General features: G+C 35.1%; 1 protein-coding gene across 1 annotated transcript in view; it reads right to left on the bottom strand.

Annotated features, from left to right (window-relative positions):
• VPS13C (vacuolar protein sorting 13 homolog C) overlaps positions 1–16,493 on the bottom strand; it is a 183,005-nt gene that overhangs the window by 113,023 nt on the left and 53,489 nt on the right. The window contains exons 15-21 of the mRNA XM_055537746.1: positions 11,808–11,937; positions 11,152–11,246; positions 5,342–5,484; positions 3,989–4,181; positions 2,484–2,598; positions 1,415–1,551; positions 341–464 (exon numbers count right to left, since the gene is read on the bottom strand). Coding sequence (XP_055393721.1) covers positions 341–464; positions 1,415–1,551; positions 2,484–2,598; positions 3,989–4,181; positions 5,342–5,484; positions 11,152–11,246; positions 11,808–11,937 — 937 coding nt within the window. The remainder of the gene's footprint in view (positions 1–340; positions 465–1,414; positions 1,552–2,483; positions 2,599–3,988; positions 4,182–5,341; positions 5,485–11,151; positions 11,247–11,807; positions 11,938–16,493) is intronic.

The raw sequence follows: 16,493 nt of genomic DNA, 5'->3' as shown, positions 1-16,493 counted from the left end.
TGAGACATCCCAAACACACTGGGATAGAGGAACGTGAGCTAAACGCAACTTCTATTTTGTGTTTTACGGGAGTTTTACGTCACATTAAAAAAAAAAAAAATAGGCAGCGACTGGACTTAGATACCAACAGTACTAAGTACCTGAAGATGAACAGCCACCATCTCTATTTGGAATTGTGACAAAGATTTTCACTGAGGGGCTCCTATTTGGTTCTCTTAAGTGACCAGCAGCATACATGTTCAAAATGTCATCAGGGATGATATACATGCGAACATACATATCTATTTACCAAAGCTATTCAACATAATTTCAAGATCCTGAAAACTGAGCAACAGTTTACCTGCTCTTGCAAAGAGTAGCTGCACACTTTTTATTTCAACATCAAACTTGTCATATGCCTTATCCATTATTTCTTCCAGAGATGAATTACTGGTCTTCTGCAAACCTTGATTTTTACTGTTAAGCTAAAATGGAGAGAAAGCTTAATTTTTTAACAGAAAAATCTATATATCAACATAAGTTGTTTTCTTAAAGCCTAAATAAAATTAAAATATTGCTCTTAATGAATTCACATTTTGCTCCAGTTTCTGATAGTTATTAGCAAATATTTTATTTGGAATATACCATATGAGCATACGTCTCTATTATGTTTGGATAACAGGGACTCAGCATGCTGACATTAATTAGAAGATGAGTTACAAGAACTCTCTCTCAATCTGTCTAAACATGCAACAAATCCTGGCTCTCAGGAATTGTCACTACTTGTGGATCAAGTTCCCCTACAATTCATCTTAAACTCTCCACCATAAAACAGAAGGTTTTATTCCTTCCTCTCCCCACTACATAAAAGAATAATTAGGCCATTAGAATTCAGCTCCAATCTCAACTTCCTTTTCCCTTTGCCGAAAGGAATCAAGGATCAATTCAGGACAACAGTTTTTGAAATCTTCACTTTTTCTCAGAAGATGGGAATGCTGGGAGGTTCAACATCCACGCCCTTGGAGTTCTCTTATTCTAATAGTTGTTGTCAGTGATTTAACAAATATATAATCATGTTTGCATAATTTTCTATTCTCAAGATATATAAATGAACAAAGAAAACTATGTAATTAGATTTTAGAAACCTAGGAACGCTTGAAAACTAGAGGTGCATCTTTCTAATTAGGAAAAGACAGCACTAATCCAGCCTTCAATATCAAATCATCCACCATTTCAGAAAATGTAAGGTATTTTTTTTTTGAATAGCCACAAAATACATAGAAACTACACAATCTATGTTAAGCGTGACAAAATGCTTAACAAGAAGTAAGTCTGGGTTTAGTTTAAGTGAACTTTGAGAGAAAAACAGCAAACTATCTGACAGCTAGCTACGAAGCTGAGCAACATGGGCAGGCAGAAATGCACACACACCTACCCGAAAGGTACCAAAATCTAAGATGAGAAGATCTGACTTTTCATGGTGGAAACCAGTCTGTGGAACTATTAGATAAGAAGGCTTCAGATTTATCCTTAAATCAAGAACTTTTCGGGTTTCAATAATATGTGTAAGTCCTACAAGAAAAAAAGGAAATGATGAAAAACAGCTAAATTTAAATACATTAATATAATCATATTATTAACGAGAAAAAGAATATCACTTGAAAAGTATGTCGGTGACGTTCTTTTCACAGATTAGGTCCTCCACTTGGCATGTAAGTTTAAATTATATATGATCAATGGGAAACAATCACACTGCATAATACAATAAACCTAACACACCTAGTATTTCAGTCAGAGATTGAAAAATTCATTATTTCTTTAGTGAAGTGGGCTTCCCTGATAGCTCAGTTGGTAAAGAATCTGACTGCAATGCAGGAGACCCGGGTTCAATTGCTGGATCGGGAAGATCCGCTGGAGAAGGGATAAGCTACCCAATCCTGGAGAAGGGATAGGTTACCCACTCCAGTGTTCTTGGGCTTCCCTTATGGTTCAGCTGGTAAAGAATCTGCCTGCAATGCAAGACACCTGGGTTCAATCCCCAGGTTGGGAGGATCCGTTGGAGAAGGGAAAGACTACCCACTGCAGTATTCTGGACTGGAGAATTCCATGGACTGTACAGTTCACAGGGTCATGAAGAGTGAGATACGACTAAGCGACTTTTACTTTTCACTTTAGTTAAGTAACCAGATATAGTAGGTAACTTGAATTTAGAGGCCATGATGCACAAAAGTATGTATCTTTAAAACTCAATTCACACACAGCATGGTGAACTGTTGCTTAAGAACTGAGACAGGGAACTTCTACATTTCAAGTTTACTCTGCAGCACAGGTTCCTAAACTGAACAGCTGACAGAATCATCTATGCCCCATATCATTCTCTTTCTCACCCAGTCTGGCAGGTATATTTAAGAAAAAGCTACTTACACTATTTCAAATGTAGTGTTTACATTAGAAGAGAAAAAATTTTTTGAGTTGAGATGTTGCTTCTGCATCAAATTCTTTACCTGTAGTAGTTCTCTCTTTAATTTCCTCCAGCTTCATCAATGTAGCTGATGTTATTTGCTCAAGATCCAATCCCCTATTTGACTGAAAGAACTCAACCACTGCATTGATGGTTTTCTGTAAAATCATTGAAAATATAAGCAAGTTATACACAGTGTTTTTCATATTATAAATTCTAAAGTTACAGTTTAATTCTAATCAAATCTGGCTCTGAACTGAGACGGCACTTCCAAAGATAAGCTATCCTCCTACATCTCCTTCTGGAGGGAAGGAGAACCTGAAAAAAGGTTATAGGCCAGTTAAGCTTATTGAGAAGGCAACAAAGGTGTGCATATCATTAAGGTGACCTTGAGTATGTTTGGTGGTATCATGTTGATGTAGCAATGGGGTATTACTTCTAGTCTTAGCCACCAGAATGTATACCGCAATTGGATTCCCCTGTGCTCTAAAGTTTAGAAAGGAAATAAGAAAACTGTTCTGCCCTTACCTACATCTAAAACTTTAACTTAAAAATCAGACATTTTGCAAGAAAGAATGAGTACTGGGGACTGGATGTACAACAGTGCAAATGTACTTAACACTTCTGAACTATACACTTAAAAAATGACTAAGAGGATAAATTATATGTATTTTACCACAATTTAAATTTTTTTAAAAATCAGAGAAAACAGTAAGTTCTGCCTCTTACCCACACTGTGAATTTATTTCCATAACTGTACAGGAAAAATAAGTCAGAGATCTTAAAACACAAAGTGGGCCAAACAACAAGTGACGGAATAATGAACCACAGCCTTCCACGTCTTGGCTAGCTCAAGATGAATTAAGAGAGTCTGGATAAAGACGGAGCTACAGATACAGAACTGGAGCCAGCTGTTTCAATAACACAGAAATGACAACGCTTTTTTCTCATGTGATCAGTATCTAAAATTCTTTTATTTGCTCCTAAAGTTCCTTAAATTGGTTACAAACACTGAGGAGAAACGGAGAATAAGCAAAAAGAAACTGGAGTAGAAAGTCAGTATATAATTATTTGTGAGTAGTTAGTTGGTATAAAAGCATAGACTTCTTTAAGAATATATTACCATTTTAAAAAAATGTAACACAAGCATAGGTAGTATATCTTACAGTAGAAAAAAAAAATCTGTAGTATATTAAAAATCAAAATTAACTGCTGGGACTTCCCTGGTGGTCCAGAGGTTAAGACTCCACCTTCCATAGCAGGGACTCCGGTTTGATCCCTGGTCAGGGAACTAAGGTCCTACATGCCACGGAGCAGACAGGCTCACACGTCACAACCAAGATTCCACATGCCGCAACTAAGACCCAACGCAGCCAAATAAATAAATATAAAAAACTAAACACGTACTGCCCTTTAAACAAGAAAAAAGTATCACTAAACGGAGCTGCTAGGTAAATAAAGGTTAAATATGAAAAAGGAAAAACAAGAAACCGTATGTCAGAAGCCTAAGATGTGTTTGATTAAGATTCACTTTCTCCTTGTACTCACAGCATCGTAGATGACCTCCACAGGCTGAGACTGAACAACCAGAGTCTGGTCAGCAGTACTACTCTCTGGATTGGTTTCAAATTCAATTTTAAGCAAGGATGATGCAGTATCGCCAATTGAAGCCACAAGTGATGGTATAATATCTTGTTGTCTCAGACCTGTTATATACCAGTGTTCTAATTTAGCTTCCACTCTACAATCCAATGAGGAAAAAAGAAGTATTACAAATAAGATCCTTTGCAATATAACAGTTTGAAGTACAAATTTCCCTTAAAAAAAACTCCTTTGAGAATCAGGACCATGTCTATCATCCAGAGTTGAAGTCCAAACTCCTTAACCTGGCATTTAACTACCCACAGAGTCTGGGATTCTTTTTTTCCCCTGATTTGGTTTACTTTTTTGTTCTCCCAATCCTCATGAAAACCTGCTTTGGCTAGCTTCAAAACACTGCAGAACTGTCACATGAATACATGCTACACTTAACTCATGGGATTCATCTCCCGGTTTCATGTGACGCTAAAGCTGTTCTCTCTCATCCCTGCTCCTGCTGGTCCTTCCAATCAATTAAGCTAAGTCCCCATTCTTTGAGACCAGTTATTCCCTTCCACAGCTGAGTTTGTACAGCATTAATCCTAAAGTATTTAACATTGCAGCTCTTTATTACTTCTGAGCTCTGAAATACCGAGTTGGCCAAAAAGTTCGTTTGGAGTTTTCCATAATGCGTGCATGCTAAGTCACTTCAATCATGTCCGACTCTATGCAACCCTATGGAGAGTAGCCTGCCAGGCTCCTCTGTCCATGGGATTCTCCAGGCAAGAATACTGGAGTGGGTTGCCTTGCCCTCTTCCAGGGGATCCTCCCCACCCAGGGATCAAACCCACATCTCTTATGTCTGCTTCACTGGCAGGCAGGCTCTTTACCACTTTTCCCAGCACCACCTGGGAAGCACAAAATATCTTAAGAAAAAACCCAAACAAACTTTTTGGCCAATCCAATTATTATACAGATTTTAAGTTAACTTTCTGTATTTCTTCTCTTATCAACTATACCATAAACACCTTGAAAACAAAAAGTTACTGTTCTTATGCATAGTCTTCATAGTAACAAATCTATGAACTGAAACAGTATACAAGAAATATTTGTGAAAGAAAGAACCAAGAGAACAAATAATGAGTTTCTCACATAGTTTCGTAACAAAGCAAACTCAAATAAAATGACCATACTCACATGCTAAAGGAAAAAAACAGAGAGGAATTACTATTAATCAATTTTTTATGCTAACTACACTATATTTTTTTGGCCTGAAGTCACACCTACAAATAAAAATTGAAATAATATGTTTTTAAAACTTACTTAAGTGCTTGTGCTCCTGGTCGCTGAGATACTTGGGTGCCAAGACCAATTATCTGAATTTTCAGTATTTCTGGAATATTTCTATTTTCTCTTATTGTAATTGAGGTGCTTACTAACTTCAGTGCCACTATATAAGCAACATACTAAATGAAAAAAATGAATGAAAATGGTTAAATTTTAAGAAATTACTTTAATAATTTCTTCATATTTAAAATTGTTAAATTATAAAATGATCTAAAAAACAACATGGTTGGTCTTTGCATCACTATGTTCACCATAAAAAAAAAAAAAGAACATTAGAAAACCCAATAATACAAAATTGCAAAAGATTCAAAATTAACTTCTCTTAGTTTTTAAGGTAATAAAAAGTGAAATGATAAAATATTTTGTGGCCTAAATATTCAATTCAGTAGCTTTCAATAAAGTAAATTAATTCGGATCAATCATCTAGCTTAAAAACTGAACATTTCAAAGAACATCTGCTTGATGACTTTGGAGAGTTAATAAGACATGGAGAATAATAAATCCTGCTCCCAAAATTGATAGGTCAAGACTAAAGGTAGGACAGATATCCAGAAAGATGATTCTCATCAAACAACACAAGAAGAAAAGGAGGAACACAGAATCTATAAAAGAGTCAGAAAGCAACTGACAAAATGTAAATAATAAATCTTTATCTATCAGTAGTTACTTTAAAAGTAAATGAATTACATTTTCCAATCAAAAGACAGAAACTGGCAAAATGGATTTTAAAAAAAAAGATACAATGGTATGCTGCCTACAAGAGACTCACTTTAGCTTTAAGGCCACACACAGACTAAGAGTGAAGAGATGGAGAAAGATATTTCAAGCAAACATTAACCAAAAAACAGGATAGCTATACCTACACCATAAAAAAAAAATAGACTTTAAATTAAAAATGGTCAGAAAAGACAAAGAAGGTCATTATATAATGATAAAGGGGTCAAACTATCAAGAAGAGATAACAATTATAAATATATCATGTACCCACTGGAGCACCTAAATATATAAATCATATACTAACAGAAAAAGAAATAGACAGAAATATAATATTAACTGGGGACTTCAATACTCCATTCTCAACAAGGGAGAGATCATCCAGACAGAAACAATGAGGAAACAATGGATATGAATAACACTACAAGCCAAGTGGACTTCTCAGACATACATAGAATGTTCCACCGAATAGCAACAGAATATTCTTCTGGAATACACAGAATATTTTCTAGGATAGATCATACACTCAACCCAAATAAAAAAAAATTTTCAAAAAATTGAAGAAAGTACACATTATATCAAGTATCTTTCAACCACAATGAAATGAAACTAAAAATCAATAATAAGAACAGTACAAAACTCACAAATACATGGAAATTAAACAACACACTCCTGGACATACTCCTGGATCAAGAAAGAAATCAAAATGGAAAACAAAAACTATTATGAGACAACAAAAATGGGACTACAACATACTAAACTTACTGGGTGCAGCAAAAGCAGTTTTAAGAGGAAAATTTATAGTGATGAATGCCTACATCAAGAAAAAAGAAAGATCTCAAGTAAACAACCTAGCTTCACACCTTAAAGAATTATGAAAGAACAAACTAGGCCCAAAGTTAGAAGAATTTGGCAAAACTAATACAGTTATGTAAAGTTTAAAAATAAAATAAAATTAAAAAAAAAAGGAAATCATAAAGATTACAGCAGAAATAAATGAAATAGAGGATACAATAGAAAAATAAAAACACGATGGAGATGAAAACTAAGAATTTGTTCTTTGAAAAGAAAAGCAGAACTGACAAACTTTAGATAGACTAACAACAAAAAAAGACAACACATAAATAAAATGATAAATTAAAGAAGAGACATAACAACTGATACCATAAAAATACCAAAGATCATAAGTGATTACTATGAACAGCTATCCACCAACAAATTGGAAAATCTAGAAGAAATGGATAAATATTGAGAAACATATAATCTACCAAGAATGAATCACGAAGAAACAGAAAACCTGAATAAACCAATAATGAAGGAGACTGAATGAATAATCAAAGAAAGAAAGGAAGTGAAGTCGCTCAGTCATGTCTGACTTTGCGACCCCATGGACTGTAGCCTACCAGGCTCCTCTGTCCATGAAATTTTCCAGGCAAGAGTGCAGGAGTGGATAAAAAGACCATACACCATAATCAATTAGGATTCCTCTCAAGGATGTGAGGTTGGTTCAACAAATGAAAATAACTTATGTAACACATCATATGAATAAAAGGATAAAAATCACATGACTATTTCAATAGGTTAAAAAAAAAAAAACAACAACCATTTGACACAAGTCTACACCCATTCAAAATAACAACTCTCAAGAAATGTGGTAGAGAAAGAATGAACCTCAGCATGACAAGCCCACAGCTAATATCATACTCAATGTTGAAAGGTAAAAAAGTTCTTGCTCTAAGATTATGAACAAAACAAGGGTGCCCACTCTCACCACTACTATTAAACATAGTATCTGATATGATAGCAAGAGCAATCAGGCAAGAAAAAGAAACAAAATGTATCCAAATTAGAAAGGAAGAAGGAAAAATTCCTGTCTTTGCACATGGTATCCTCTTACATAGAGAAAACCCTTGATTCCATCAAAAAAAAAAAACCTAATGAAAAAATTCAGTAAAGTTGCAGGATACAAAATTAACAAATGAAAGTCAGTTGTGTTTCTATACACTAATGAGTTATTTGAGAAAAAAATTTTAAGTGATCCCATTTACAACAGCAAAAAAAAACAATAAAATACTTAGGAATAAACTTAACCAAAGAGGTGAAAGATCTCTACACTGAAAACTAAAAGATAGTCATGAACGAAACTAAAGAAAACATAAACAGAAAAGCTATGTCTTATTTATGGATTCTTAAAATGTACATACTACCCAAAGTAATCTATAGATTCAATGAAATCCCTACAAGACTTCAATGGCATTTTGCATGGAACTACAAAAGACCCTGAATAGCAAAAGCAATCTTGAGGGGAAAGAAAACCAAAGCTAGAGGCACATGTCCTAATTTCAAACTATATTACAAAGCTACAGAAATCAAAACAGTATGGTGCTAGCATTAGAATAGGCACACAGACCAACAGTACCTAATCAAGAGCACAGACATAAATTCATACATATATGGTCTATTAATATTTGACAAAATAATTGAGAATATTCAACAGGCCAAAGATATTCTTTATTAAATGGTGCTTAAAAAACCTGGATATTCATGTGCAGAAGAATGAAATTGGTCGCCTATCTTACACCACTCACAAAAAAATAACTAGAAATGGATTAATGACTTAAAGATAAGACCTGAAACTATAACTCCTAGAAGAAAACATAGAGAAAAAGCTCCTTGGTGGCAATCTTGACAATGATTCAATGGATATGACACTGAGCAGAAAGAAGAGAAGCAAAAATAAACAAGCAGGACAACATCAAACTAAAGAGCTTCTGCACAGAAGAAAAAAAAATCACAAAATCAAAATGCAATCAACAGAATGGGAGAAAATATCTGCAGACCACATACCTGATAAAGGGGTTAATAAGAAAAATACAAAAGGAACTCATATAATTCAACAGCAAAAGAACAAATAATCCAATTAAAGGTACAAACTATTATATATAAAATAATAAGCAACAGGGATACATTATATGTCACAGGGAAATACAGTCATTATTTTCTAAGAACTTTAAATGGAGGCTAATCTATAAAAATATTAAATCACTATGATGTACACCTGAAACTAACATAATAGTGTAAATCAACTATACTTCAATTTAAAAAGATTAAGCAATAGCTTTATATGGAGGAAAATACAGTCAATGTACTTTAGGAAAAAAAACAACACAATGAGGTATCCCTTTACACCTCTTAGAATGGCTATCATTCTATGCCAGTTGACATTCCCACCCTTGTACCTTGGGAATGTAAACTGGTACTGTTGTTGTTTAGTCACTAAGTCGTGTCCAACTCTTTTGTGACCTCACAAAAGGTAGCCTACCAGGCTCCTCTGTCCATGGGATTTCCCAGGCAAGAGCACTAGAGTGGGTTGCCATTTCCCTCTCCAGGGGATCTTCCCAACCCAAGGATTAAATCTGAGTCTCCTGCACTGGTAGGAGGATTCCTTACCACTGAGCCTCCTGGTAAGCCCACAAATTGGTATCATCAGTATAAAAACCAATGAGTAGGTTTCTCAAAAATTAAATAGAGACATACTACGTGATCCAGCAATTCCACATCTGGATATTTACCTGCAGGAAATAAAATCAATATCCCAAAGAGATATGTGCACCCCCACGTTCACTGCAGCATTATTCACAACAGCCAAGACACTGCAACAGCCTAAGTTTCCAAGGACAGATGAAAAAATAAAGAAAATGTGGTGTGGATATACATGATGGTATATTATTTAGCCATAAAAACGAAGGAAATCCTGCAACAACATGCATGTAGCTTGAGGACATTATGCTAAGTGAAGTAAGTCATTTACATGTGGAACCTAAAAAGAAAAGACTCACAAAAACAGAGAATAGACTGTTGGTTACTAGGAACAGGGAGCAGGGTTTGGGGGAAATACATGGAGGCAGTCAAAGCTACAAACTTCCAGTTATCAGATGAATAATTTCTAGGGATGTCATGTAATTTAATGTAACAAATACATAAAAGGCTTCTACAAATCATCAAGAAAAAGACAACCCAATAAGAAACAAGAGACTCAAAAGTCACTTCACAAAAGAAGATATACAAAAAAGTGAAAAACCTCTTCAGTTATCCAAGAAATACAAATTAAAACCACAATGAAATACTACATACTCACCATTTAGAATGGATAAATTTAAAGGACTGATAATGATAAGAGTTGGTAAAGACATGGAATAATGAGAATCCTCATATACTGTTGATAGAAATGTTTTCCACATTGGAAAAGTATTTAGCAGAATCTATTAAAGTTAAATATACTCATATCCTATGATACAGCAATTCCATTACAAAGGATTTAATGAGCAGAAAACCTCATATACCCACTAAAAGACATTTACAAGCAGTTAATAGCATAACAACCAAAAAACAGGAACAACCCAAATGCCAATCAACAAAAGTATGAATAAAGTGGTATTTCCAAATGAAAACACCTACACAGCAATGAAAATGAGCAAAACACAACTAGTCAAAGAACAGAGATGGATCTCAAAATAATGCCCTATCTATTGCCAAGGTCCATAAATTAACCTTGATGGTAATTACATAGTTGTGCTTTATGACAAATCCAATGAGCAACACATTTTGATTTTGCTCACTCTTTCATACAGGAGTTCTATTTCACACATACAAGAAAGATAAAATTTTAAAAGACTTAATTACCTCTGCAATAAGTACTTTTTATCAGGTTATTCTCACACTCATTAAAGCAAGTATATGGAAAGTTGGAGACAGTTTTAAATGGTAAGGTCTGACTGAAACATTTAACAAACAGTAAAGCAAAACTTTTGCACTGTGGTACTGGAATAGCATCATCAACTCAATGGACATGAATTTGAGCAAATTCTGGGAAGTCGAGAAGGACAGAGGTGTGCTGCAGACCATGAGGTGGCAAAGAGTCGGACATGACTTAGCAACTGAACAACAACAAAGCAGAAACAAACTGCAGCATATTTTTATTAGCTACTCTAAAAATCAATAACTTGTTTAATCCAATTCAAGATAGTACAGAAAAATGAAACCACCCGAATAATTACCACCTAAATAATTACCTGCTTGGGTAAAGTTAGGTTGTGGGTGCTCTCACTATAACCAATAGCCGTGAAGAGCTTATCTTTTTCCTCTGGTGTCATAAGGTCATCAATAGCTATAAAAAGACAATATTTTAAGAAATCAACTGCTTCAGTCTTACAGAGACTATGAATAAAATCAAACCAAATTAACAGGTGGCCTAAATTTATAGACACAAATGCTGAAGCAAAAGCAGCAAAGTAATTTCCTCTAGTATACTATGTTGACTTGTTAAACATCATGTATTTTGCTTATTTAGGTCAAGAAAATGCAGACATAACATTAAGGCAGTTCATGTGTCACACAGCAATTTTACAATTTCCTAAGTATTTTAAAAATTAAGTGAAACATCTAATTAAATATCCATGTAAAAAGTAACAATAAAGAATGCTACATGTGAGATTTCCAAATTTCAACTTTCAAATTTTTACACAAATGACTTTTCTCAAAAATTCAAAGCTTCCTTTTAAATAAACATGGAAATGTTTCATCCTGATATATCTGCTTATATGTTTACTATACTGAGCTACTTTTACTTCAAAACTATTACAGAATAAAATTCAACTAACTAGCTAAAGCAGAATTTATATATTTTTTCCTTACCAGTGTGCAATAAGTCATATGACTTGGAACTTACTTTCAGGAATCAAAGATTCTTCATCTTTTTTCTTAGATTCCTTCTTACTCCAAAACCCACTAAACCAGCCTCCACGTTTCTCGGCTGTGTCAGTAGACTTTTTCTTCAATTTTTGCCCTGATCGAATCACCTAAAAATTAAAAATCAAAAAATTTAAATAATAAATGCCCTCTTCACTTTCAGGTCCTGGCAGGTAAGAACAGTGGTTACATTTTTTTTTTTTAACACTACATTAAGTTAAAAGCAGTCAATACAGCTAGTTCCTTCCAAACTGATTCTCAGCATTATCTGGTTAATACAATCTCACTATTAATTACTTTCCACATGTACTGACAGCTTTCTGATGAAGCTGCATTTTGTGAGTGATTCAGATAAGGTTTCAAGAAAATGCTTCTGAACAATGTGTTTTCTAAATTTATAAGGTAAGAAGTCAAGAGGACAGCAGGTTTTTAAAATGAAAAGTTCCCTGAAAGGAAGATACGTGATCTCAAAAATAAAATTTAACAATCCCATTTCATAATTTCATACACACTGTTGACTTGCTAACTATGAACATAGTTTGGGGACAGAATATAAATAAAATTAGAAAGTGCTCAAATCTCATTTCATCCTCTTTCTTAACAAATCTGGGCTTATCTGCTGCTCCTTGTCTTTACTCCTTTTTAGTAAAATACAGATGAATAACTCGAGTGGAAAACAAAAGGATAAAAGAATAAAGGGGTTAAGTAATTTAGACTCTATCTTCTCATTCCCTGAGTAAGTAAATAATTTTCCCACTTTAAATTTAAAATATTTTAAATTGGTAGTGAATTAGTAACATACTGCAAGCTTCAGTGTATACCAAAAAGTGAAATAATCCAAAAGAGGAGTTAAAGAAAAGAGCTGAATAATATAGTAAAGAGAATAGTTTGATTAACAACTTGATTTAAACTAAGCTATCTTTGACAAGTAGATATTATATAGGGAAACAGGTTTATATCTGTCCACAAAATCATTTATATGGTCTCAATTATATCTCAGTGTAACTATCTTTTGTCAAGCTTAATCCATCTTCAAGAGTCAGAAATGTAACGGGTAAAAAAAATATATAGCTGGCTGGTTTGTATTCTGTATGAAATAATATTTAATTTCTTTGTTCTCCTAGCATAGATAAGTATGCATTTTTATTTTCCACAGTAAAATATATCTGCTACTGCTAAGTCACTTCAGTTGTGTCCGACTCTGTGCGACCCCATAGACGGCAGCCCACCAGGCTACCCCATCCCTGGGATTCTCCAGGCAAGAGTACTAGAGTGGGGTGCCATTTCCTTCTCCAAAATATATCTATATGAGACCAAAAAGAACTTTTACAATGTGTATAAAACCTAATACGAAGAGGGATGCAGATCCCTTTCACTTTTTCCTAAATACCACCTCTGTTGCCTTCACTTCCCTTCCTTATCTAGCAAAGGGACCAAGGTAAATAACTTTAGCCAAACCTCAGCCTACGTTCTAAACTCTCTGGCCCTGCAGATTTTCTATTATAACGGAAAAGCATCAATTTGGGATGAATCTAATTGTCATCTCTTCATCTACATCCCGCCCTTCTTTAGCTACAACTAATTTATCTTCTTCCTTCAATTTTCAAGCAACTGGTAAGTGTTATTAAGAATATCCAATTAAATTGAAGCCAATTAATTAAAGGAGGATTGGAATTAACTGTTTCTTCTGGAAAACTACTCCTCTAATTCATAGGAACAATCCACAGCAGTAGCAAATACCTTTTAAAATACTCAGACACTCTCTGACCCACCTTGGGGAATTTGTCCTTAAAAAAATTGGAAATGCTTCAGAAAATGTAACGACAAGGCTACTCACTGTAGTCATTTATAATTAAATATAACCAGGAGGAAATTGTGAAGCAAATTCCAGTATACGAACAGAATGGAATACTAGTAAGTTATTCAAAATTACGTTGGATAAACAATTTTGTGGAATACTATATAAAACAGAACACAGTATTTTTTTCAAAAGAAACAAAAGTGTTAGTTACTCAGTCATGTCCGATTCTCTGCAATTTCATAGACTGTAGCTCATCAGGCTCCTCTGTCCATGAAATTCTCTAGGCAAGAATACTGGAGTGGGTTGCCATTCCCTTCTTCAAGGGATCTTCCCTACCCAGGGATTGAACCCGGGTCTCCTGCACTGCAGACAGTTTCTTTACCGTCTGAGCCACAAAAGTAACTTAGAAAATCTTTCCTTGACTCTACAATGCCCACCAGTTGCCACCCTTTATCTTGTTTTCCACTTAAAATGAAGTATCAGGACTGCCTGTGCTTACTCTAACCAATTCCTCATCTTCCACTTTCTCTCATTCCTATCAAATTTCTACCTATAATATCCTATAAAATTTGCTCTTTAAATGATTTCTTTATGGCTAAATCCAATGACGAACTTTCAGTTCAGTATGAAACTGATCTAAATGAAAGCAGCAAAAGTTTAGAGACCTGAAGCAGGATATAAATCATCTGCACAAGTCTCAAACTCCTATATTACTCATGTGCAAGACAGACTCAAACCATCACACCAAAGGATGAAAGAACTGAACTGAGATTTAAAACACTATCCACAGAAGGCAAAACACAACTTAAAATCAAAACCAAACCAGACTGTGTGTTAATACAAAATATCAAACATTTTCCAAAGGACACATAATATAATAGTCACATCATCCAGAATACAATCCAAAATTACCTGACAAAGAAGAACAAAACAGACAAATAAAAAAAGAAAAACGTGACCATTTCTCAAGGGGAAAAGTCTACAGATGCCAACAGTCATATAATCAAGACGTTTAAACTATCAGAGGGTCACTGTATCCATGTTACATGAGATAAACAGAAATACATTCAGTTCAGTTCAGTCGCTCAGTCGTGTCCAACTCTTTGCGACCCCATGAATCGCAGCACGCCAGGCCTCCCTGTCCATCACCAACTCCCGGAATTCACTCAGACTCACGTCCATCGAGTCAGTGATGCCATCCAGCCATCTCATCCTCTGTCGTCCCTTTCTCCTCCTGCCCCCAATCCCTCCCAGCATTAGAGTCTTTTCCAATGAGTCAACTCTTCGCATGAGGTGGCCAAAGTATCAGAGTATCAGCTTTAGCATCAGTCCTTCCAACGAATACCCAGGACTGATCTCCTTTAGAATGGACTGGTTGGATCTCCTTACAGTCCAAGGGACTCTCAAGAGTCTTCTCCAACACCACAGTTCAAAAGTATCAATTCTTCGGCACTCAGCTTTCTTCACAGTCCAACTTTCACATCCATACATGACCACTGAAAAAACCATAGCCTTGACTAGACAGACCTTTGTTGGCAAAGTAATGTCTCTGCTTTTAGAAATTACTAAAAAGACTGAAATTTTAAGTAAAGAAATGGAAACTATAAAAAGGAATTCATTAAGAATTCTAGACCTGGAAGATACAATATCTGAAATTAAAAAATGAAGATGGGTTCAATAGTAAAATGGAGATGACAGAAGGAAAAGTAAGCTTGAAAAGAGATTAAGAGAAACTATCCAATCAAAAGAACAGAGAGGAAAAAAAAGATTAAAGGAAAAAAAATGAACAAGACCTCAAGAACCTGTGATCACATACATGTTTGTGATCACATATATATGTGCATGTATGTATGTTATATATATATGTATACACATTTGAAATTTGGAGACCAAGAAGGAAAGAAGGAAGAAATAGGAACTAAAAAATTATTTGAAGAAATAATGGCTGAAACATCCCAAATTTGATAAATCCTCAGTCCTTATTTCAGTTGCCCAATGAGATGCATCTGTCCCTGTTCCCTGACATCTTTTCTTCACTTGACTTTGAGGTTATTACAGTCATAGAGCTTTCAGCCTACCTCTCTGGCAACTCCTCCATGGTAACCACGGCTCTCACTTCTCTGACCTATAAACAATACAAAGACTTTGGGTCTTTGGACTCCAGTTACTCTAAGCTCCAGGTACTCTAACTTAGGTGATCTCATCCAATACCATGGCTTTTTAAATAACATCTATGTGCTGACCCTTTCTAAATGTGTATATATATCCAGCACAGACCTCTCTTCCAAACTCCACATTCATGCATCCAACTGCATACTCCCTATCTCCAAGTTAATGTATGATAGCTTAAATTATCAGTCCCAGAAAGAACTCCTGATCTTCTCCCATCTCACCCAAGCATCTTCCATCTAGTCTTCCCCATCCCATTTCACGGCAACTCCATCCTTCCCAACTGCTCCAAGCCAAAATCCCTATAGTCACTTCCAACCTCTCTTTCATAAAACCCATATCTAATTAGATGGGAAATACTGGCTCTATTTTCAAAATATTTCCAGAGTTTGAGCCTTTCTCATCACCTCCACTGCCACTATTCTCAGCCAAACTTCTATTATCTCTCACCTCAAATATTTCAATAGCATCCTAATTGTCCTCCCTGTTTTCATCCTTGTTGTCCCCCTATGGGCTTTTGTTTTCGAAGGAGCAGCCAGAGTAATGTTTAAAAATCTACATTGGACTGTATCATTCTGTTCTCAAAATAGCTCCTCAACTCAGAATATAAGCCCACATCCACACAACTGCTTATAACACTTTCCACAATCTGACATCCTCCTCAATACTGACAAGCACCTCTCCCCTCCTCTAGCA

Source organism: Bubalus kerabau, chromosome 10 (assembly GCF_029407905.1).
Source record: "Bubalus kerabau isolate K-KA32 ecotype Philippines breed swamp buffalo chromosome 10, PCC_UOA_SB_1v2, whole genome shotgun sequence".
In the NCBI taxonomy this organism is placed as follows: Eukaryota; Metazoa; Chordata; class Mammalia; order Artiodactyla; family Bovidae; genus Bubalus; species Bubalus kerabau.
The sequence above is the reverse complement of the archived record's forward strand: the minus strand, read 5'-3'. Positions and strand labels throughout refer to the sequence as shown.